This window comes from Prosopis cineraria, unplaced genomic scaffold (genome assembly GCF_029017545.1).
Source record: "Prosopis cineraria cultivar Desert tree isolate PC_DT_omini unplaced genomic scaffold, ASM2901754v1 PC701, whole genome shotgun sequence".
NCBI classification, from domain to species: Eukaryota; Viridiplantae; Streptophyta; class Magnoliopsida; order Fabales; family Fabaceae; genus Prosopis; species Prosopis cineraria.
The window spans coordinates 16,572-41,765 of record NW_026556026.1 but is presented as its reverse complement, the minus strand read 5'-3'; the positions used below and the strand labels follow the sequence as shown (position 1 = coordinate 41,765).

Sequence of the window (25,194 nt, the reverse complement as noted above, 5' to 3'; positions counted from 1 at the left end):
CCTTGACAGACGCCTTAATGCATCCTCGTATTGCGCCACATCCCTACGTATCATATCCTATAAATCATGTATAGACTAAACTAAAAGATTACTACTATGAATAGAAGGAAAATGAAAATGAAATCATCTTTCATATTGCGCCACATCTCTACAGATCATCTTTAAAAGGAAAAAAACTCAAAATAAATTGGAAGGACAATGAGAGACATTCAAGGTTTTAGAAGACGAAAAATACAAAAATTTTGGGCAATGTTCTGAGGCATAGCAACTAACGCAGATGAGCATAGGAAAGTGAACTAACAAGTAGAGAGCATACACACGCACACTTAAGTCTTGTTAAATATTTAAGTATTTCTTTCACCATTTATAACTCAGAATGAAGGGTACTAGTTGCTTTGCATTTTCAAAGTTCATAAATCATTACATTGGCGCTAACAATCTCTTACGCAAATTTAAAGCATATGCATTTGATCCTACAAATTTGGTTTTTGTTTTCACAACACGGTCAGAGCTCGGCAAAATGAACTACGTGGCAGTATAACCTTTTTCTTTTTCTCTTTGCCCAAACCAGAAATAACTTCCAGCAACAATCTCGACAGGGTTGTTCTTCGCTAAAGATCAATCATGACCAGTGATGTCAACAAATATTCAAGGCAAGGGAAAAACAATTACTTGTTCATCCACTATCCAATGGCTATCGAGGGCCAAACATAACCCTCCCCTTTTATTTAAGTTTGGAGCTGGCTATAAATCTTTCTTATCCAAAGACTAGGCTGCTAATGGAGCACCATAACGTTATCCAATTTATGTAATTGACCTCATTCAATGCGATAAGACTTATTGTTGTTGTCATTGTTATTTATCCACTGTGCGCTAATAACTTTAAATGCTTGACCAATGATAGTGGACATTATCCTTCTGTGATGGCTTCAATTCCATTCAAGTTCAGAAATCTCCTCTGAATGAGTCCATATCCTTCTTTTACAATGCAAGGTCAAAACATCTAACACATCATATACATACAAGGCTTGAGGGTGATCTCTATCTCCAACTGTGAACATACTAGATTTTCCATTCACTTGAACTATGCTTTGTCCTGGAGACTTTTTCACGTTAAGATGTTTCATCTTCCTCCTCACAGCAGCAACTCCATCCCAAATTTCAGCAGAAGCATATGTGTTAGCCATCTCCACATAAGGAACAGCCCGCTGAGCATCCATTTCGCAGAGCTGTTCAAACACATACTGGGCCATTGCCGGATTACGATGAAGCTTGCAAGCACCGAGCAATGCACTCCAAATTCCAGCATCAGGTTCAAAAGGCATGGTCTTGATAATTTCCAGAGCTTCCTTCAGTTGTCCTCTACGACCGAGAAGATCAACCATACATGAATAGTGATCTATACCAGGGGATATGCCATAGTTGTGAGTCATCAAAGTGAAGCATTCCAATCCTTCATCAAGTAAACCTCCATGTGCACAAGCTTGAAGAATGGCAAGAAATGATATGTGATTTGGTTTCATTCCCATGTCCACCATCACAGCAAAAAAATCCAGAGCCTCATTAACATTTCCATTTAGAGCACAAGCAGTAATCATAGTTGTCCAGGAGACCAAAGTTTTGTCAGTCAAGTTATGAAAAACCTCTCGAGCATCATCGATACTTCCACATTTGGCATACATGTCAATTAGTGCATTACAAACCACAACATTATCTTTCAATCCCTTGGAAATGGAATAAGCGTGAGTCCATCTTCCAAGGTCTAGAGCTCCTGTTCGGCCGCAACCTGAGATCAAAGCAAGCACAGTGACAAGATCGGGTTTTTCACCAGTTGCTTCCATTTTATAGAACAAGGCCAATCCTTCATCCATATATCCTTTCTCAATGTACCCATTGATCATAGCAGTCCATGAAACACAAGTTCTGTAAGACATGGCATCAAACAAAAATCTTGCAGAATGAATGTCTCCACACTTGGAATACATAGAAATAAGTGTGTTAACAACACATATGTCGGAATCACAGCCTAACTTGATGGCATGAGAATGAATCAACATACCTTGAAGAAGTGCTTTGGGATGCACAGAAGATGAAAGCAAATTGAGAATGGTGCTAATATCTGGAGAAAACCCACCATCTAGCATCCTTCTGTAACAACTTAGAGCCTCGTCATGTTTTTCAAAATTTGAATATGCCGCAATCATGGAATTCCAGGAGACAACAGACCTTAAACCAATATCAGTTTCATCAAACATTGTCTCTGCTGAGACCAAGTCATCACATTTAGCATATGCAGCAATCAAAGTATTAGCCACTGACACATCAATTAGAGTTCCAATCCGAATTCCAAAAGAATGAATAGCACCAACAAATCTAGGATTTTTCGTAGTCAAAACAGCATGACTCAGAGCCAAAACAGTTATGGAGTCAGGTTGAGCTCCAGAAACCCTCATCTGATGCAGAAGACAAGAAACCTGTTCAAGGAAACCCGCCTGAGCAAAACCCAACAATACAACATTCCAAGAAGCGACATCCCTCATGGGCATTTCAACAAAGACATTGTATGCGTCTTCAAGTTGGTGGCATTTAATGTACATGTCAACCATTGCAGTTTGCACAAAAACATTTGATTGAAACCATGATTTCATGGCAAGGGCATGGATGATTTGGGATTGTTTGGTATCTAAGAGTCTGGCGCAAGCTTTGGCTATAAAGGGGAACGTGGAATTGTTGGGTTGGACACCCTTTTGCTTCATCTGACGGAAAAGAAAAAGGGCCTTCTCCGCATGGCCTTGGTTCACAGCTTCCCTTATGTAGGAGTTCCACTGACAAAGGGTATAGAAATTGCAGAAATGTTTCAGGCATGCCGTAACAGAGAATCTGACTCTGACCATTTCTCATTGTTGTGCATATAGAATATCTTGAAGACAAGACTAACTCAAGCCTCTTATAGGCTGCTTAGAGCAAGTTCGAACTTGCTGGTTATAGTGTCAAATATGATAATTCAGTTTTCCAATGCAGAAATGGCAATTATCTCCATTAGATTGGGCACACAATAAGGATGAACTAGAATCATCCCTGTACTATGGGGTATTTAGTAATGGAACGAAAAGTAATATACTCCAAATTTCTTTTCAAAAGTTCAGCTTGCTTCAAATTTCCCAAATTGCAAAAGTCTGTAAATGGCCATAATCTTTCTTGTGAATCCAAGGTACCATTCCCTTTTCAAGTTGCTCATCTATCCAGTTACTCTCGTATCCATAATTGCATCCAATGGAGGCGCATCAGCAAAAATCCAGATATGGTGAAGAACATCACCCAACATTATCTGAAGTTTTCAAACTGTAAAACACAAATTTAAAATGATACGCATAAAAAAAAGACAAACTTCCATCATAGCCAAACATTATAATAAAGCAACAAATTTCAACATGCATATCCCTTCCAGTAAGCAAACTCGACCACAGCTGAACAAAAAGCAATGGATTTATCACACAGCACGTGTCACAAGTAAGCAAACTCCATCACATCCAAACAAAAAGAAATGAAAATAAAATACAGAATAGCAAAGGGATAGATCGATTTTAGAATCTTCAACAATGTTAATGAATGAAGCAAAATGAGCAAAGTAATATAACAAGTTGAATCACTAACACTTCTTTCCTGCCAAAATAAAATGGTTATTCAAGTGCTGAAGAAAAATCACTCACTTGCATTATCTCTCAGCTTAAATTTAGCTACGTAACAATCTAGTCTCACTAGTCATGTGTTCAATTTATTAACTTGCAACCAATAACAGAGGAATAAAAGCAAAGAATTACATGTCATTGTTTAACCTAATGAGACAGAAAAGGAAGAGCTAAAAACATGCTAGCATCTCATATGGCTTTTATAAAATAAACTCAAATTGGAAAGAGTTACTTTAAAGCATGCAAAGGAAATATTAGTGTACAAAACACAGAATCTAAGACTTACTTTAAACAATATGGTGCAATCAAAGCCAACTATTAAGAGTGGAAGAAATAAGAAACTAATAACTATCACACTGCTAAATCTCTTCATGTAAACTGATGCTATTAAAAAAAATGAAAACTTTCAGTCACCATAAAAAATAAATGTTGGCATGTAGCATAACGCTATGTATCATAAATTTACAATGATATTGAGAATATAAGATTAGGTTATAGATTTGACTATGAAAATGTACTGCAACCATCTACTATGCGAAAAGCAGGATTTTTTGAAGTAAATCTATATGATACTCCAAACATAGAGTAGAGCAGTATCCTTTCAAATTCCCATAAGCCATATGGGAACAATTTTTTATTTTTCTTTTACATAACTGAAAATTTGAAATCTGTTATTTGAACAATGGAAAAGGTTAAAAAATTTAGAAATAAGAAAGGATAAATATTAAAGTAGGATTTCAAAACATTAAAAAAATTAAAATGTGAAAGTTTAAAACATCTTACAATTTGTAAATCATGAAAAACTCTCAAGAAGAGACAATCAATTTGTTTAGCGTGTGGCTGAAGGAATATCTGATGAGTAGTGCGTGGTAAAGGCTCATAAAGCATCCCCCTACTCTGGCACATCCCGAAAAACTGTTCCCATTCAGTTACCTGACATTCAGGCTAACATTCAAAAAGCAAGAAGGTTTCAAATCTATTTATCAACTCAAATTTCAAACCATTGGTACAAATTTAAATATAAATGATAACCTATGAAATTGAATATACATTTCAAAAGGTACAAAATTGCATATAACATGGATAGCAACAAAATATAGAAGAAGATATAAAAAACCAAAATATAGAAGAGGAGTAACAAATTAAATGTGAAAAAAAATTAGAAAACCATTTGGTCTGCGTGAGTTTGATAGGAGAAAAAATAGGGCATTGAAAAGGTCAAAACTGCACATTCAACGAAAATTTAATGAAGAAGATTACCTGAGAAAAAAATAATTGCATCTCTTCATCCACTCCAAGTCCGATGTTTCTCCTTGAAATAGGAAAGCAGAATGCCAATGAATCAAGAACAATAAGCATGATATTTTTAAAAGAGAACTAGAAATTATATCAACAATCAGTGTGGGAGAATGAGAAGCTAAGAATAAAGGCTGGGACAATGACATATGGTCCATTGCTGGTTAAGAAAAATTAAAATCCAATCATTTTATAAAATTCAAATTCAACCAGTTTATTTTTACACAACGAATTTCAATTCTTTTTACACAACACCATTTTCCATCCCTTAAATAACCACTATGATTTCAACAGTCCCGTGATGCATGAAATTGCGTTCAGCAAGGTTTTGAAATATTCTCTATCAATTGGCTACCAACATCTTGGTTAGGATATGCTTTTGTGGCAAGATGTGCTCTTAACCCCTATCTTGGTTAAAAAACGTTTCGTTTCATAATGAAATTAGCAAGGGTTCCATAAAGCTGTCTTCTATACAACATTTAAGCCATTTTTCAATCTGCCAGAATCATCTTTTCCGTCAAAACAATTATTAAATTGAGTTTTATCAATATGAAGAAGAACAAAACTAATGAACTAACCATCAATTTCACGAAATAGGGGGAAAAAAAAAGTACCATTAGGAAGGAAGCATCTTCCTCTGATTTTCCAATGATGTCCACTAGACCCATCCTTTCACCTTAAATCCAATCATCTGAACAGTAATTATTTACTGCACAAACATAAACATCGAGAGAGCAAATAAGGGAAAAAAAATTTGAAACAGAGCAATTTCAGATGAAATGAGAAGAAAATAAGACATGGTGATGGAGGCTTCAACTCGAAATAAAAAATGAGAAAAGCTGATTTAAGAAAAGCAAATAAGGGAAAAAATTTGAAACAGAGCAATTTGAGGTGAAATGAGAAGAAAATAAGACATGGAGGCTTCAATTCGAAATCAAAAATGAGAAAAACTGATTTAAAAAACGCAAATGATGCAAGATTTCCAGTCGAAGGGGAAAAAATCTATGTTCCACTAGCAAGTTAAACTTCAAAAGCTTGTGCTCATCGAAGTTTGAATTCTTTGGGTGATAAGTTGCACAATCTTCAAGAGGCTTTTGTAATGATAAAAAGGAAAAGAAAAAGAGAGCAAATGACAACAATAGGCGTAAAAATTTGGGATCGAAGCAAATGAAAGAAATTTGTAACAGTAAACCAATCACATATCAAGAAAACAGTTAACTGACTACCTGGAAATGAAACCCCCAAATGTGATACATTACATACAATTCCATTTTACTTAAAAGATTGGTCATTTGAATAAGCCGCATAATGTTATACAGCACACTGAATTGAAGGAAACGTCCAAGCTCAAAAAAACAGAGGCTCATATTGCAGGAAGCATTCAAGTTAAAAAATAGATCTTGATTCAGCAAACATTTAAGTTGCTAAAGCGACTAAAAAAGAATAGAAGATAAGTTAAAATCAGATTCCACTTCTAACTCTCGATGTGAATGACAATGTTAAAGAAAATAATAAAGAATTCTGAGTTTGGTAGCTGTCAAGTGATACAATCAAAACTGTTATCACAAACATGGCGCCCATTTTTGCGCCTGCATGTCACTGAATTATATGCAATCAATGAACATCCCACACGGTATCTTGAAGCTTCCACATTCTTCATTCATTTTTCACTATGGGTCTCACACTCACTTTTTTCACCATGGACCTTCCAATTTTCCAACTTCTTAGAGAAGATTTAAAGATTAAAGATTAACAATAAGCAAAAACATCGAGTAGAGAATATCAAACAGAGCACGGATAAGGCTTAACTCAACAAACCGAACGAACACATGGAACAACAGGGAAGATCAAATAAGGACCGTCGCTTACCTCCGTCGCCGTGGGCGCGTGCGATTGTCGTCTCATAATGCCGCTTGGCCCGTGCCGGTGTCTCGCCCTTGGTGTGTCAAGGGCTTGAGATTGACTTGCTTGAGCCACATGAAAATGAAATGGGCTTCCCCTATCCAGTAGCCCAAAATCATTAAACGGGCCATCTGATGCGATCTGCCTTCTTTGCTTGCAGTCTCACTCTTACAAACTCCAATAATCAACAGTCGTCTTCATTCTGTAAGCTCTGGCTTCAATTCTTTCTTGAAGGCTCACTTTTTGCGTCGAAACCAGTGCGCCTGCACTGTTTTTACTTCTTGGCTACGGAATTGAATAGAATTCACGTTATTTGTATTGACTTCAATACTTTAAACGAGTTCTTTCACTTTAATCCGCTAGTGAAGTGGTTAATTTTCTCCTCCTAATCGATAATATCTTTCCCGCTAATTTTTGTTCAAAGCTTTAATTTATGCGTCCAGCGCCTTCTTCCAGCCTCTCTCCATCTGTGAGCTCGGCCGTTGGCGCAATAGTTTTGTCGGGTTCCGTATCTACAAAATGAAAGAACATTTCAACAAGTACGATTCTCTCTCATGATCAATGGTTTAAAACTTGTTTTTCGATTTGATTCTTGCTTCAAATATGTTTTTGTTTTCGATGAATCTTCCTAGGCTGTTTAAACTAGCAGCGAGGGCCTTCTACGATGATCTGACAAGCAAAGGAGATAATCAGCCTAAAACGGGTAGGAGTGATAACAGAGGCATTGCTGTAGTGGTGCTCGATGCACTCACGAGGTTCGGCCTTTGTTATTGTCTCTGTGTTTATCTGCTTTTAATGCTGTGCGTTCTGTTTCCTTTGTGAAAATAGTACAGCAGCGAGTATGCCTATGATTTTTTTTTTTTTTAAGGATAAAAGCAAACAAAATAAAATAACAGGATGTGAAAAGTGAACCTAAATCAACTGAAATGAAACGATAACAACAAACTGGAGGAGTGGCAGTGTTTGTGTGGGCCAATGCTGGTATATTTTCTAGGATCATTGGATAGCGGACAGCTTGTTTGGTTTGCTAAATATCAAATAAAGGTCTTAGTCTTTGTTGGGTGTTGAATCTTTGGTGCATTACTGCATTTTGGGTTGGCAGTGAATTACAGAACACAATATTGGTTGAACTTTGACTTATGTAGCTAAAGGATAGAAGGCATGTTCTTGGTCCTTTGGTTAAGTGTGTTGATCTTTTTCTCCAGACGACAATGGGTTAGAGAAGAAGACTTGGCAAAGGACCTTAAATTGCACACAAAACAACTTCGTCGTACTCTGCGGTTTTTTGAAGAGGAGAAGTTCATTACTCGGGATCATAGAAAAGAGGTATCATCTTGCTTGATAGATAAGATTCTGAGTCTATGCACACCATTGCTATTTTATTTTCCATCACCGTCAGCGATTTTAAATTCCAATACATGTTTAGATATCATAGGTTCTTTTTTTTTTTTGCATGTCTAGCCATGTTGTTTATTCATCTCCGTGTCTTAATATGATTATATTTTTCTTTTGTAACAAGTAATCTACACTGATCAGGTTCCTATATTGCAGAGTCAATTTTCAATAGCTTATTTTAAAGTACAGCATATCGTTTCATTGCTTAGATTTTCAGCTGAAGACTAATGAGTGACAAGTATAATTTATTATTTTATTAATCTTTAGAAAAGCTGTAAGGATACTACAGAAGGCCATATATAAGGGAAAAGCTTTAGACCAATAGTTTGCTATTCTCTTTTCAGCGTTAATTTCATATTCATCTTGAACATTCCCTACATCAAAATATGAAGGCATAGACTAGGCAGGACTAATTTAGATAATAAGTATCGAGAACAGAGCAATAAGTCTCTATCAACAGTGTGGTCAAAGGATCCAGCCATCTGACTTTATGCTAAAATATTAATTTATGAGGAATAGGACATTAAGGATCCAACTCCTTGTCAATTGTGGGCTTTGGTAATCGACCACTTCATCCTGGAAGAATAAGCTATTAAGTGAATGCCCTTGAACCATGAATGATTTTATTAATATACCTAAAACAACTCAAGTTACCATTCTTTTGTGCACCGTTAACACCCACCAAAGTCACACACAATTGTTAACTTATAATAGTATCAACAATCTAGATTCTTATCCTCATCCTATAGCATTCCAGTTTTTTTTATCAATTTTCAGGCAGCTGAAATTTCTACCAATCTCTGTGAAGTCTATGAAATGCCTATTATTTGTTGCTTATCCATTCATTCGATCTCTTTGTTCCTGTCGTCAGACATGATGGACCCAGTCACATCACACAGATGCATCTATTCTTTTCTAATTCATTTGATTCACTATGCAGTTGTTTGTCTTGCTTGAATTGCTCTTCTGCTGGATGTAGTTGGCCATCTTACTCATTGGTCTGCTTATTAGACATTTTAGATCTTGAAGAATAACTAGGTTTGTTAAGCTTTGAAGAAAAACTAGTTTCTCTTCGTTATCTGCTAGAATTCTTTCTTTTTATTCCAACTCTACACAATGTGTTAAAAATGCAGTATATAATTTTAAACTTCCTATTTGACGACAAAAAAATTTGAAACTTCCCCAGTTCCTTCTGATGGTGCAGGAAGAGTTTTATTATTTGTCATCTTTAGTTTTGCAAAAGTATCAATTATCAATGATTTTATAAAGTCATGTACTCATTTACCTACGTACGTCATATCTTGTTTGGTTTTCTATTAGACTGTGAAAGGTGCAAAAATGTACAGTGCTTCTGTAGCTGCTACAACTGATGGTTCACTGGCACCAAAAGAGGGAGAAGAAAAGGTCAAGCTGCACACACATTCTTACTGTTGTCTGGATTATGCACAGGTCTGTTACTTTTTCCTTGAATGTTTCTTTTTTTGGGTTATATGTGGGGGCTTTTACTGCTGAGGGAGGGGGGAATCAAAATTATTTTTCCCTTTCCTTTGACAATATTTTAAAATTACTTGCTCGTCAAATCCTCACTTTTCTATTTATTGACACTGTCATGATGAAATTTGTTGCAGATATATGATGTGGTTAGGTACAGATTGCATCGCATGAAGAAGAAATTGAAAGATGAATTGGAGAACAAGAACACAGTTCAAGAATATCTATGTCCCAGCTGTGGAAAAAGGTTTTGGATGTTCATTGTAATTGCATTATCATAATTCTAATCATACTTGTTAATATGAAGTTTTTCGTCATAATATTTGAGAATTTGAATTATTTTAGATATAATGCCTTGGATGCTCTACGCTTGATATCTTTTGAAGATGAAGACTTCCATTGTGAAAGTTGTAATGGAAAACTTGAGGTAGAAATTGACAAGTTAGCTGCACAAGAAGGGGGAGATGCAGATGACAATGCAAGACGCCGCCGCCGTGAGAAGTTAAAGGACATGCTTCAAAATATGGAGGTTCTGTTATAGTTTTATTGTGGTGCTTATTTGTATACTTTTCATCATATGATGTGCCTGATAGAGCATAGTGATGCAGAATGGGAAGGAGAAATAGAGGAAATCAATAAATCTTACATTTGAAGGATCAATTCGGTATTTCAATAATCAAGGGGAGCAACTACAACTGACAAAACGGATAGACACATTTAATGGAATATATGTGATATTCTAACCCTAGATCTAGCATGCTGTTACAAAACTAAGCATAAGGTTTTATTCGAATGCCTTATTAAATTCTAAGTCAGCCCAACTGCCCCAAATTACGAATCCTAGCTGCTAAAATAATTATCAAATCTTTACATGATAAAATAATATAAAAAATACTTAATATTTAAAAAGATATTTAGAATTAGAATAGTGGAGACATTGGAATTGTACCTTCTTATGTGCAAGTCATGACAGATAACAGAAGTTTTTATCTTTTGTGAGTTCGCACAAGTCTCTTGTACCTTTCATGACAAGTGAATTTTATGACATTTCCACATCACTTGCCTAGATTCATCGGTGTTCCTCACCTAGGTATAGTTGTAATGAATGTTTCTTGACTATGGCACTGCTGGTGCACCATGTTACCTGGTTTCTGTCTAGATGCAGCCATTCATCATGAAACTGCATGTCAATGTCAGCTGATTTAACATATATGAAATGGATTGCAGGTACAGCTCAAGCCTTTGATGGACCAACTCATTCGTGTGAAAGACTTGCCTGTTCCAGAATTTGGCAGTCTTCAAGCATGGGAGGCTAGAGCTAGAGCTTCTGGGCTTGCAGCCAATGGAGACAACAGTATTGGTGATTCTAACATTTCTCATGGTCTGGGATATGGTGGGACGCCGATGCCTTACAGTGGAGATACTAAGGTAACATTTTCATGTTTGAGTTTGAGCGATATATCTTTTCATTTCACTTGGTTTTTTTTGTAAAAGGATGTGTCTTGTTATGGTTGCCCTGGTTTAAATTCTAGCATATATAACTATCAGTTCATAAATAGTGTTAATATGAGTAGTTTTGAAATTTAGTGGGAGCATTGATGATCAAGCATTTGGTAGTTAGACTACTGCTTGATTTTTATTATTCCAAATGGGCATGCAAAGCTTTTTTTTTTTTTTTTTAAATTTGGCCATCCGAAGCTTTAATAAACTTTAAGATAGCTGTTATGGTTGCCCTGGTTTAAATTGTAGTTTTTAATATAATTTTGATAATTGAATCTTTCAGTTCATAAATATGCGACTAGGTAGAGTGTTGATATAGGTAGTTTTGAAATTTATCGGGAACATGGATGATCCTTTGGTAGTTAGACTACAGCTTGCTTTTTATCACCTCACATTCACATGGGAGTGTAAAAAATTGAGATAATAGTATAAACATGGTGAAAGAGTTGCTTGCATATGCGTAGAACTCATGCACATTGTGATAGCCCCTCCCTCCTCTTCTATTTATAATAATTTTAAGATAGAATTTAATTACTCTGGATAAAGATAAGAGATATTATCCATTATGGTTTTAGCCAGTTACAAATAAAACCACAAAAGGGAAACATATCAAGGCTGGTACACATAAATATTGTACCCAATTTAAAATGAAAAATACCTATGTACAGCATTGTGGCTCACAACTCACAAGGTTGCTCTCTTGGTCTTGCACTCCGTGACTCAAGGAACTTCATAGCAACTAGTACTTTTATCGACAATGTCCTTGATAGAGAAAAATAGCAAGTTCCATAATATTATGACTTGCCTCCCATGAGTTGACCCTTAACATTCTCCCAATTCTCTTCTCGGCCATGTTGTCTAATCATTTTAGGTCCAATATGTCTTGTATATACTTTTCCTGCGTAGTTCCTTTTGCTTTCTCTCAAGTCTTCACTGCTTGGGTTGCTCACTGGGCACCCAATGCGAACGCAGCTTGAATGCTGAAATACTGAAGGCTTTGGTTCACTGCTTTTTTTTTTTAAATGGTCAAACAACGATCAAGGACAAGTGTTTGCTGAAGAAATTTTCCTGGTTTGTCAAAGTATGTTTAATTCATCAGAAAAGGGGTGGACATGACAGACTTGTTATGCATAACTTACATTCTTATATTGTCCTATGAAAAGGATATTTAATACCAATGGCTTTCTTTATTTGTAGTAGTAGGTTTTGTGTGTAATACTTTGTCAATTTAGTATGGTGTGACCGATTTTAGAAGATTTATGCGTTGTAGCAGAAAACTCATCTTTTAATGACCACTGTATCATATTGTCATGGTCAGACTTCCTTCTGTTGATTTTGGACTTGGACAATTTAAGTTCGACCTACTTTTTAGCAATCATTAAGATCTGATGTGCATTCAAATTGCGCAACATAGTGCAATTTCGGTGTAGTTTGGTTTCAACATTTGATAAACATTATGACTAGTGAATAAATCTGAATCACAACGCCTAGGTTTTTCTCAAGTTATTTCATTGTTATGTCTATGACATTGTTCAGTTTTGTGAAACCCTGATTCTGATAATTTGATTGCTAAGCAATCTATTACTGGATGTGACAGGTTGTAGTTGACTTTAATGGAGCGGAAGGCAAAGGAGAGGATATTAAGTCTGTAGCTGAAAGTACATCTCTAAAGGTTTTACCACCGTGGATGATAAAGCAAGGGATGAGTCTTACAAGAGAACAGCGTGGACAAGTGAAGCAGGAGACAAAGATAGATAGGGCTTCAACTTCCACTACAGCACAGTATTCAGATGACAAAAAGTCATCAGTTGAACAGGATGATAAAAAAAGCTTACAGGCTCGTACAATCAATTTAATGTTATTTTTGTTGATGTTATAGTTGGTTGTCACTTAATGTCTCTACCTCTGCCCCAAGAAAGTGTTAAGAATGACTATTCTTACTGTGATCTGTTTTTTGTCTAGTTATAGGATGAATACATCAAGGCTTATTATGCAGCATTACTCAGAAAACAACAAGAATTGGAAGAGGCTGCAAAAGCAAAAGAGCCATCATCAAGTACATATGCGTTTGAGGATCCTCTTGGTGGTACTGCACACCGTCAGGTCGGGATGAAATCAAAACGTGAGGAAGATGATGATACTGAATGGGAGGAGGCTCCAATTTCAGGTAACCATCAGTGTTTCTGATTTGATTAGGACCAAAATTTGAATGCTGACTTGAAATCTTACATAAATTATGGATACATCAACTGCTGATTTTTGCCCCCCAAAAAATGGTGCCCCTCCAAAGAAACAACCTGACAAATATATTAATTTAAATGTCACGCTTGTATTATATTGATGAGTTTTGATTATAAATTGTTTTATGGCATTGGGTGGTGAAAATTTGGTTGTCCTCTTGGTAATCTGAGGAGTCTTAATGTGAGAAATAACTCTACATAGTATGCACTGGAAGAACTATTATGTTTGGCACAGAGATTGGTTAGAGTGTCATTATGGTAATGACGGTGGTAGCTGCAGTTTTTAGGTCACGTGGCACAATAGCAGTGGGTGCTGCTTGTTATGAGCTGATGGATTTCTATGATAATGGTAGGATCGGAAAAACTCAATATCTTGTAGAAAATTTTGGAGGGTATAATTCTTTTGTTGAGGATCTAAATAACCTATGGAATAGGTGAGTGAGATATTCCCATATCGAATAATCATTAGAATCATGTTTGGAACTATTGACTAAATTATAAATCACTATGGCACCTGTGGGAGGATTCATCCACCTTAGTGATGGACCACACATAAAGTGTGGCTCACATAAAGAGAAAGAGGGCGTGCTTAAGGCCCAAGAGAAGCTAGTAGGCGTGCTAAGCCTAAAGGGATTCTACGAGTTCAAGTCTAATGTGCTCAAGGATCCATTACAAAGCATAAGAGGCTCAATGACAAGCCCGGACCAAAGCTATGAAAGAGGCCTTAATTGATCTCATTAAAGAAGTCCAAGAGCTTGAGCCCATGTTCTTTAATAAGCTTCATACATTCAAAAAATCTAATGAACAAGGTCTACACTTGCTTACAACATTAACAATTCATGTCCTTGAAGATGCAAACCCAATTGGTGACGATCCAAGCCTATTTAATTCACGATGTGTTAAATAAACTTGAGGGGTATTTTGGTCAAGAATGGGGCGCCATTTATGATCTGATTTGAAGAGGAGAAGGCTCCATTTATGATCATAAATGAGGAGAGAGAAGGTGTGATTTTCATCATATTTAAGCCTTCAATGTGAATTTGAATTGCTTCCTACTTTAGCCTAAGTTTGAATTTTAAGACTTATTGTTATGGAGGAGGACATTGGAGTCGAAAGGTTTTCGTCTGAGTAGAAGTAAGACGGAATATTTATATTGTAAATTTGGTAAAAGACTATTGGACAATAATTTGGAAGTGAAATTGGGAGATCAAATTATACCTCAAGTGGAAAAGTTTAAATATTTGGGAGCCATTATTCAAAATGATGGCGAAATCAGTGGAGATATTTCACATAGAATTCAAGCTGGGTGGTTTAATTGGAGAAAAGCTAAAGGAGTTATTTGCGACCGTAAAGTGCCTAATAAACTTAAAGGAAAGTTTTATCGCACTGCTATCAGACCGGCAATGTTATATAGTAGTAAATGCTGGGCTCTAACGGGACAGCAAGAGCATAAAGTTGGAGTAGCAGAGATGAGAATGTTACGATGGATGTGCGGACATACACGTAAAGATAAAATTCGAAATGAGCACGTACGCGAAAAAGTGAGAGTGGCACCTATTGAGAAAAAAATGGTAGTAGAAAATCGGTTGAGATGATTTGGGCATGTACAAAGAAGACCAAGGAGAGGCACCAGTGAGAAGAGTGGAACATATAACTTTGAGTCCAATTAAGAGAGGTAGAGGAAGGCCTAAGAGAACACTTTTGGAAGTTATTGAACGCGATCTGTTAATTAATAATATTTCTAAAAGCTTGATAAATGATAGAATACAATGACATCTTGCAATCCATGTAGCCGACCCCACCTAGTGGGATCAAGGCTTGTTGTTGTGTTGTTGTTGTTTATTGTTTTCCTTTTTTATTTTTAGCTTTAATTCTGATTCCTTTTTATTATTATGGCTTTATTAAGTGATTTGACTTAAGGAGCAAGACTTTAGTTATTAGGAAAATTTTTAAATTCTCTCATCTAACCATTATTGCTGAATCTCCAATAAATAAGAAATCTTCTTTTTTTGTCAAGGAGATGGTGCCATTATGGAGGGAGTCATCCAGGGTTAGGAATTTTAGAGTCTTCTATTGTCTTGCCTATAAATAGGCCGCCTTATGTACTCTTCTAACCAAGTATGAATGAGAATTTTCTCTTGAGTTTGATAAAACTCTGTGCGAGCTGTGCTTGCTTATGGGAATCTTGAGGTATGTTGGCGTGATCAAGAGTTGATATCAAGAGTTTGATCAACTCTTGTAGTGTCTCGAAGGTTAAGTTGCTAGAAGTAGGTGTTCTAATTTCCCTTTTTCTTGACCGTTATCATTCATTATCTTCATCTCTACATTTCTTTGTTCCAATTTTTATTTCCTATTTGTGTTTCGGGTTCTATCCCGAACTAGCACAATCCCGCTTCTGCCACCTTATCACTTAGCATTTGATGATAGTAGATTTTCCGCCTCATAGCCCCTCCTCCCCTCTACGTGGGTATATTATAGGATCTGGATTTGTGATATACATTTTTATGGATGTGCATTTTTTATACATTTTATTTGGGTTGTCTCTAGTTTTGAATTTGACGGATCTTTTCGTAGTTAAATATTAAGCCATCAGTTTTGTTAATATTTAAAGGATTGTTGTTATTTTTGAATTTTTCGTTTTTAAAATTTAAAATATACGTGCCGTAGAAGAGCCACATTATACGCCGTTTGCAAGTGGTGCAGTTCTCTGCCGTTTTTATATTTTATATTAATCTAATAAAAAAAATAAGATATGGATCTTTCAAATCAAATTATAAAATAGTTTAGATAAATATGCGCATCTTAGGGATGTGCACTGGAACCAGATGTGTATATCATATTGAGATTTTGGTGAGACCGCGTAACTTGTCCTGTCCATCACCAGTCAGTCCGGGTGGATCTTTTGCCCCTTGAACTGTGTCTGTCATGAGAAATTTGGAATTTGCATTAAACAATATATTGATGGTCCCTTTCTGAATTTTTTGGGTAAATTTTTCTCCTCCCTGTATTTGTTTTAGAAATGAGAGACAAGTCCTTGACAAAAATTTTTGAAAAATAAATTGTAAATATTGATACAGACAATTGTAAATAAAATCCTAATTAAAAATTGAGTCTTACGTTTAGAATTTAAATGATTAATTTGCAGTTGGAACTCTCGAATTTTCATCTATTTGAATTGATATGTGCAAGTTTTTTTTCAAAAATTTTTATCAAAGATCTAGTTATCGTTATTTCTATCTTCTGGAACTTAATTGTCATTCTTTCTATGTTTTAGTGGCTATCTTTCTGAGTCTAATAACGTGTGTTTGGGGCTGGATTTTAAAGGCAATGCAAATGAGAATTACAGGGTCAATGACTTGAATGTGGAAGCCGAGGCGACAGCAGATGACGAAGAGGACGATGATGTAGACTGGGAGGAAGGTTGATGTAAGTATCATGGTTAGCCTGAAATCACTTGTGGTCCTCCACTCATTTTGTGAAATCAGAGCTTATATTTAGCTGCTCTTGCGATGAAAATCCCAGAGCAATTGCCTCTCCGCCACCCTCCCCCTCAATGAAATGCTGATGCTTTCTTTTTGTGCGTTGCCTTGAATTTGGTTTATCATTTTTTTTTTATAAATATTTGGTTTATCATTTTACCTTTGTGGTGTGTTGTAAAATAAAATACGTGTTTGATTTTCAATTTGTTCAAAGTTTACTCCATCCATTTAAAATATAAGGCATTTTTTGAGGAGTTAGATGTTAAAAAATATAAGGTATTTTAAATTTTTTAAGATATAATCATTGTCTTTTTTTAAAAAAAAATGCCCTTATTGATAGTGACTTTATATTTATTATAAAGTGTTTAATGGAGGTAAATATGAAAAGATAGGGTTAGTTTGAAAGTAGGTAATTACTTTATTGAAAAATGAGATACGGTTAAAAATATCTTATATTTTTAAACAGAAAAAGTATTTAGTAAAAGTTGAAAGTTAGTTGTTATAATGATATTTATATTTGGATATATTTTTTTAAAAATCAATTTGATCAATTGAAAACTGTTTAGATTATATATAGTAAAATGTATTTTTAAATATATAATTTTAAAGAAATTAATTTATAATGATTTGTACTTTTTGTTATACAAATATATATATATATATTAAAAATGTGATAAAAAATTTAAATAACATAATAATATAAATTTTTTATTTTGAATAATATATAATAAAAATGTATAAAATAATGTGAAATTAAAAAAAGTTGTGAAAACATGTATAATAAAATAATGATAAATAATAGAAAACATTTGCTAAAGAAATGAGCTTTAAAGTAAAATGATGTCTAGTTTTGTCAACTAGTTGGGCAAAAGTTCATTTAATCAAGGTTAAAAGCGAGTAAGGGTTATATTGGCTAACTGGATTTTCAAGGATGTTTTAAATGTGATTCAAATGTACTTCTAATTTAATGATATTTTATCTAAACAACATTCTACATTTCCCAAATGTTGGAAGTCACAAAACTAAATGGGTCCAAAATTTAGGACTATTTGCATTTTAGCATGGAGAAAGCATCGAGGAAGTATCGTCATAGCTTTGTTATGTTCATTTTTTTTTTTTTAGCAAAGTCATTTGGCTATGCATCGTGGCAAATTGTAACAAGTTCTTCTGTACTGGGAGCCAAAAGCAATTTTTCTTTAGGTTCTAAACTGAAAACATGTGAATTAGTTTTTACTGAAGAGTCAGTAATAAATGCTGAGATTGTAGTGGATTTAAACATTTAATATATCTATTTTCAAGAATCTAGTATTGTTGAACAAGAAGCTCAACCTGTTATGATCGTCTATACTTTCTCTTGGCTGTGGGTGGTCTGTTGGTGGGCGTTTGATTACTGGAAGTCAGCTGCTATTCATCAGATCTCATATTGGGTGTGGATCAATGTGACTTGGCCATGAAAACAGATGTCCAAGGATAGTAGTTAGTTTTTTTTCAAACTTGGCATGGAATAGAGATGTTCAAGTTGTTTCATATATATATATATATATATATATAAGAGATGTTCAAGTTAAAGCATGGTGCTAATTTTACTGTGATAAGTTTAAGGTTTTAGTGTCGTTTTGTTGTTATGGTAGCCCTTATTTGTCATTATCCCATGTATAGTCAACCCTCTATGTACGCACAATAATATTCTCTCCAGTCTCTATCTACTCCTCTGGTTCTATTCACATTAAAGGAGGGATTAATTTTAATTTTATTTATAGGACATTTTACTTTTTTTTTGGTTTCTTTTTACCTTTGTACTATTATTAAATGCTAGGAAAAATAGTAAAGATAACTTTTTTTTTGTTTTTATTAGAGATAAAAGGAAAAACTTATTAAATTTTAATATAAAGTTAATAAGATTTAATATTTTTCTTAATTTTGGTGAAACATCCTAAAAGTAAATTATAAATAGGATTAGGGAGAGTACAAGAGAATTGTTGGACTTATTTTATATCAAAATATCAGAAAATTAGAAGAAATTATATTTTTCCTTTCATTAAATTATTATGAATTAATTAAGGTGTGATATAAAGAAGCACTCTATTTCAAAAATGAAAATATTAAAAATAGTGATATATAAAATTTTATTGAATTAAATTGATACAATTTTATTAGACAAAGTATGCATGATATGATGTACTAGATCCATATAAAAATTTCTCCCTTGTTCATTGTCACAACAAATTGACAATCAAAAGAAACATGATTAGTATTTAATAATGCAGCATTAAAATTTGTGAGAACAAAAGGAAGAAAGAGCCCAGAGGGCATGTTTTCACATGCCCACATGACAGAAACAGATGGCTTTTGCATGAAGTTCGCATAAATCAGAACAATAATACATTTTTTTTTTTAATTTGGAAGACGGTAGATCATAAAGTGTAATTGCAGTAAGTGTTTTGTCCAATGCAACTTTCCTGCATTTTGGATTTACTCCCTCTGGTATATAATGTAAGGTATTTTTTAAAAATCTTGTTTAATCCAAAATATAAAATATTAAGTAATTTTTATAATTTTTTTTAGAATCTCGGTTAAGGATCGCAATAGAGACTCAGTTACAAGTAAATTTAAAAAAAATTTAAAATTTTAATTTAATTCAAGAGAGAAAAGTCAAAATAATTTTGACAGTAAAAAGACCAAGATACCCTTTATTTATCATGCAAAATTATTAGTTGCTAATTTTCTTACTCCATTTGTTAATCTACACATATGAGTTACAAATTATATGAGTTGGCATGTCAATAGTTATATAAAACTTGGCATTAGTTGTTCAATCATAAGTAACAATATTATTTGTCAAATTACTAACTTTACTTATTAATTTACTAACATAAAGTGTAAAGTACTGACATGTCTTATGATTTATTAATATCAATTATAAATTACTGACGGGTTCTGTAATTGACAATTAATATTAATAAATTAATAAGTAAAGTTAAAAAATTAACAACTAATTATTAATTGTGTGACTAACAGATGTAATTTAGAAGTAATATAGGTAAATTAATAAGTGCAATAAGAAAACTAACAACTAGTGATTTTGTATATCAAGTGAAGGGTATTTTGATCTTTTCACTATTAAAAGTCTTTTGACTTTTTTCTTTTGAATTAAATTGAAATTTCAAAAAAAATTTGGACTCACCTGAAATTAAGTCTCCACAATGGCCCTTAATTGAAATTCTCCCTTTTCTAACTATACCCTTGCTCAATTTTTTTTTTTTGGGAAAAAATTAAATCAAGCTTATCAAGTTTTTGGAGGTGGGCTCAACCCACTAATTAGCCAAATTGTGGTGAGTTGGGTTGGCAAAAATAGACTTATTTAAATGCAGGTTTATTTTAGTTCACATGGCATAATCCAAACTCATAGCAGGTTAACTTGTGGATTAGAAGGTTAGCTTGCTTATTTTTTTTGTTTTACTCCATCTTATCTTACCTAGCTAATTAAAAAAAAGGTTGTTGATTATTAAAACCAAATAAATATTTATGTTTAATGAGCTTATTTTTTATTGATGAAAGCTCTCAAACTTACTTAGCCGTTATCTAAATTTGAGCAAGTTCACTTTAAGCTATGCTTTAGATTTATTAAGTTTGCATGTTTTTCTAGTTAAAAAATAATTTTTAATCAATACAAATTATAAAAAATGGTAACATAAAATAATGAAATAAAACTTGAAGAACAGGGGTAGGTGGTCCCAGATACATCCTAAATGATAAAGTTAAGATTATTAAATATTTTAAATAGAAAACCTTGTATCCTGTGATGTTTGTAAAACAGCTTTAATTGTGGCAAAAAAAAAAAAAAAAGAAACAACTTTAAGGTAAGGTGACAGTTTGTGATTATCAGCTTCAATCATTAATTGGCCACATGTACGAGATGTATAATTTAGAGGGTGAGGGCTTTAGAATAAACTTGTATTATGTAATGTGTGGATTTTAAAATACTAAACTTTTTGTTATGTTTATTGATTGTGGCAGATATTTGATTATATTTGAAATTTGTAACATGTTTTAATAATTTAGAAGTAGTTTTGTTTTTATTTGAAACATGTTACTTGATAGATTTGCTTTTTTTAAAAAAAAATAATTATATTAATGGTGAGTTGACTTGCCAATGTTGGGGAAATACCAACTTGTTAGGAAGCAAGTTTTTCCAACTTGCACTCGTGGCAAGCCAACTCACAACTTGCAAGTTAATTTATATTAACAGTTTTATAAGTTTTTTTTAACCTGAATGCATGCTTGTTGCAACAAGATCAACATTTGGTATAATTTTTCATAGGTGATGGACTTGTTGCATCAAGCATACATTCATATATTGATAAGTAATTATAAGTAATTAACAAGTGGCAGTTCAAGATTCCTTTTAATAGGGTTTTTTTTTGTTTTTTCTTAAATCTTATTTTCATTTAGGTCCTTTGGGTGTCTTGAGAGAATTCAAAATTTTAGGATCCCTTTTTGCTAATAATATGTTCTAGATAGGGCCCTTGAGTGTGATTTTCTCTATTTAATAAGAATATAATTGAAAAGATGTACCATTTTTAAAATATTAAAATTTCAACTAATTTTTTTTTATAATCTGAAATAATTACTATTGTCCTATATTGTGTACCAGATACATTAGTTAATTGACTATTAATGTGATGAAGCACCCATGCCAAGTGCCAACTTCACAAGTTTGTGTTGTTTATTTTCAAATAGTAAGGTCCCCCCGGACTTCCAAAATGAACATTCAACGTCAAGCCAAGTTCCTCACCCTCTCCCTCTTTCTTACAAGCTTTCCATAATGGTCATAATCAATGCAATTTTAACACTTTTTTCTTACAAAACTCTGAAAACAATAAAAATAACTCATTTATCTTTTCATAAAGATCCCAGCAATATCCTCACTGGATAAACTCTCTCTAGGTTATTTTAATGCCTAACTTGTCAAGAATTTAAACATAGGCTAGTCCTTGTTCTGGTCAAATGGTCATAATAATGTGTGTGCGTGTGCATTGGTTGACTTTGACAAAATGATACTTGCTCGAATGCAAAGGAAGCATCGTTGGAAGAAAAATTCTGGACAATTTTCCCCTCTCCGCAAATAAAACCTTTATTAGCGCATATATATATATATATATATATATATATCAGAATCAAATTTTCAAGCTTCAGAGTCTTGAGGAAGCAAAGCTAGCTTCTCCCGCCCCCATATGTCTCATAAGGCAATATAACAACAACAATAATAAATATTATTATTATTAACCTCTAATACCTTGCCTTATTATTATTATTTTATATAATGTCTCAATTTCTCAATTTTTTTCTTTTGATCAATAGATTTTATATAAAATGAAAGGTATCTTGGTATCTTTCAGTGATTAAATCGTACAGTTTTAATTTGTTAACAGTTTTCTCAAAAAAAAAAAATCAAAACGGCACAATTTTAGTGTGTGTGTGTTTTTTTAATACATTGTTTCATTATCTTAAAATATTAAAATGTCTCATTTTATATATAATCTAATAATAAAAAATAACTGGGGGGACGCGATGTTGGAGAGTAGAGCATTGGAGACCTAAAGACCAATAATATTCTTAATTATACATTAGCATTCGCAAATCTTAGTTCCTCTTCTTATTTCTGCAAAGCAAAAGTCTCTTGTTTCCATGTCCTTGGATGGCCATGGCGATGAGACTCCCATGTTCTGCTTCGTCTCATTCTTCTCTATCTTTCCCCCGTCTTCTTCTTCTTCATTACTTCTCATGTCTCCTTCATCACTCTCATTTCAAACTTGTCTTTGCCTCCCGAAAGGAACTTGATCGCTTCCACATTTGACTTCGCCCCTTTCCTCCGCCGCCGCTGCCACCACCGTCTCTGTCACTCTCACTTGTCAGGCGGTACTGAAAATGATCAGCAACGCCTCGTTCACACCGGTCCCAACCCCTTGCATCGCTGATCATATATATATATATATAAGGGAAAACACAATGATAGGTCCTGTAGTTTCATGTCATTTTGATTTTGATCTCTGAAGTTTGTTTTCGTTATTCCTAATCCCTATAGTTTTATATCACTTTGGTTTTAGTCCTCAAAGTTTGTTTTTGTTGTTCCTAATCCTCATAATTTAGCCGTCCAAAACTTTAGTCCCTCCCATCATTAACATTGTCAAAAATGTTGAGTGTTATTAACATTGTTAATTATTATACAGAGATGTTATTCTTATACTTAGTTGGCACATACTTGTGATTAAGAAACCTCACACAATCAGTCGTCGCAGCATCTCCTCTACCCTGTCCATCCTCTCTGCATCCCAAGTTCACTGACCATATCTCCTCATTACGTCTTCCAATCGAAGCAACCAAGTGTCCATCTTTGAAGCAGCCCTTCGCTGACGTCTGTAGTTTATCTTATGGGCTAGGGAAAATAAAAACCTAATAACTAATAACTCATATTGCCAACAAAACATAAGAATAACACCTCTGCATAATAATTAACGGTGTTAATTACATCTCAGCATTTTTGACAATATTAATGATGGGAGGGATTAAAGTTTTGGACAGCAGAAATTATAGGTACCAGCACAACAAAAACAAACTTCAAGGACTAAAACCAAAATGACATGAAACTATAAAGACCAGAAAAAATGAAAACAAACTTCAAGGATTACAACTAAAACGACATGAAATTATAGGGACCTATCATAATGTTTTTCCTACATATAATAAAGGTTCCTTTTATTCTGTGCTTCTCCATTTCCCTTTTTTTATATATCTTCATCATCATTTAATGTGAAATATGATTCATTTAATTTTTCTTGCTATTACCTCCTTTACAAACTCAGAGTTGAGTTATCTTTTTGCGCCACTTGGTTGCCAAAAAGGATACACCTAAACTTGTAATTTGGCACAGTTTCGTTTGTTCAATAGCTGCGTTTGCAAAGCTCCCTAGCAACAATTGTAAAAAAAAAAAAAAAAAAACGCGACTATATCAATCGTGGGAAGAATCTAACCATGGTTTTTAAAAAAAAAACGTGGCTAAAAACCATAGTTTCTGTCAAAATCATGGCTATTGTTCATATCTGACAACTTGTAAGACTTCAGCAATAGCCAAAAAAAATGTGGCTCAAAGCCATGTTTCTATAAAAAAAAAAAAAAAACATGGCTACTGGCTTATATTTTAAAAAATAGCAATTTTTTTGATAATTTTAATATTTCAAAAAAATTTTCAGTGATTTAAATATTATATATTATTATATTAAAATCAATTTTTTCTGAAAAACGTGGCTACTGGCTTATATTAGTAAATAAAATTTAGCAAATTTTTTAGTAATTTAAATATTTCAAAAAAAATTTCAGATATTTAAATATTACAAATTATTATATTCTATTATTATTTTTCTGCAATATTTAAAAATATTTTGCACAATTTAATTTTAAAATAATTTTTAATAACTAAATTTTATTTATTTTATCATCAAATTATTAATACAATTTATTTACAATATTAGTACATATTTATCCAAAAGATTAATCCGTTGCTGGTTGATGTAGAAGTATATATTTATGTTTCTACTTATAAAATTTATGGTTTAAAATATTTTTAGTCAATATTTTAAATATCATATTAATATCAAACATTTTCAACCTATAAAAAAATAAAAATATAATTAAAAAATTTAAATCAAACGAAGAACTGTAACTAAGTGAAAAACTACTGACATGAAATTATGATAACTTGTGAACTTACTAAAAAAAATTAACATGATATTTAATGAAAAATGAGAACACACAGGTAAAATAAGAAACACGAATAGAATAAGAAATGAGATAAAGAAGAAAAAGAATGAAATTGTAAATAACGTACATGAAGAAATGATGTCAAAGATTGAAGAGAGCCAGAGAAGAGATCAAAAGAAATGACACGAAGAAGAAATGAGAAGACGAGCAAACAAATGAAGGCAAAAACATCCCACTTATAAACAAAAATCAGGATTCCAAAAACATGGCTGATGCCATTATTTTAATAAAAACCAAGCCACATTTTTAGACAGAAACGTGGTTTGGTTCCAGCAATCAGCCACATTTTTGGACAAAAACGTGATTGATTTCATTATTTTAATAAAAAACAAAGTCTCGTTTTTGGACAAAAACGCCGATTGGATCTAGTCACGTTTTGTACAA

At 33.5% G+C, this 25,194-nt stretch overlaps 2 protein-coding genes across 6 annotated transcripts; one reads left to right on the top strand and one right to left on the bottom strand.

The window, feature by feature from the left end:
• Positions 1–916: 916 nt before the first annotated feature.
• Positions 917–6,980, bottom strand: LOC129298074 (pentatricopeptide repeat-containing protein At4g19191, mitochondrial-like). 4 transcript variants are annotated; one of them, XM_054936478.1, is made up of 4 exons: positions 6,855–6,980; positions 5,600–5,694; positions 4,950–5,001; positions 917–3,342 (listed from the first exon to the last, which is right to left on the bottom strand). In XM_054936478.1, exon 4 carries the CDS (start codon positions 2,892–2,894, stop codon positions 930–932), a length of 1,965 nt encoding a protein of 654 aa, XP_054792453.1. In that variant the 5' UTR covers positions 2,895–3,342; positions 4,950–5,001; positions 5,600–5,694; positions 6,855–6,980; the 3' UTR covers positions 917–929. The 4 variants fall into 4 exon arrangements, with proteins under 4 accessions (XP_054792453.1, XP_054792456.1, XP_054792455.1 ...); XM_054936481.1 differs by having other exon boundaries at positions 917–3,328; XM_054936480.1 differs by lacking the exon at positions 6,855–6,980 and adding an exon at positions 6,795–6,812.
• On the top strand, positions 6,628–17,195 carry LOC129298075 (uncharacterized). Of its 2 annotated transcripts, none has more exons than XM_054936483.1 (11): positions 6,628–7,091; positions 7,312–7,426; positions 7,520–7,642; positions 8,093–8,213; positions 9,603–9,731; positions 9,911–10,020; positions 10,119–10,302; positions 11,001–11,201; positions 12,871–13,110; positions 13,242–13,440; positions 16,860–17,195. In XM_054936483.1, exons 1-11 carry the CDS (start codon positions 7,022–7,024, stop codon positions 16,871–16,873), a joined length of 1,506 nt encoding a protein of 501 aa, XP_054792458.1. In that variant the 5' UTR covers positions 6,628–7,021; the 3' UTR covers positions 16,874–17,195. The 2 variants fall into 2 exon arrangements, with proteins under 2 accessions (XP_054792458.1, XP_054792457.1); XM_054936482.1 differs by having other exon boundaries at positions 16,838–17,195.
• Positions 17,196–25,194: the final 7,999 nt, after the last annotated feature.

Excerpts from the sequence above, each read along its gene's own strand:
- LOC129298074 (XM_054936478.1), bottom strand. The coding sequence starts at position 2,894 with ATGGTCAGAGTCAGATTCTCTGTTACGGCATGCCTGAAACATTTCTGC.
- LOC129298075 (XM_054936482.1), top strand. The coding sequence starts at position 7,022 with ATGCGATCTGCCTTCTTTGCTTGCAGTCTCACTCTTACAAACTCCAAT. Across the intron at positions 9,732-9,910 it reads GTTGTCTGGATTATGCACAG|ATATATGATGTGGTTAGGTA; the intron begins GTCTGTTACTTT and ends AATTTGTTGCAG. Across the intron at positions 13,111-13,241 it reads ATGATAAAAAAAGCTTACAG|GATGAATACATCAAGGCTTA; the intron begins GCTCGTACAATC and ends GTCTAGTTATAG.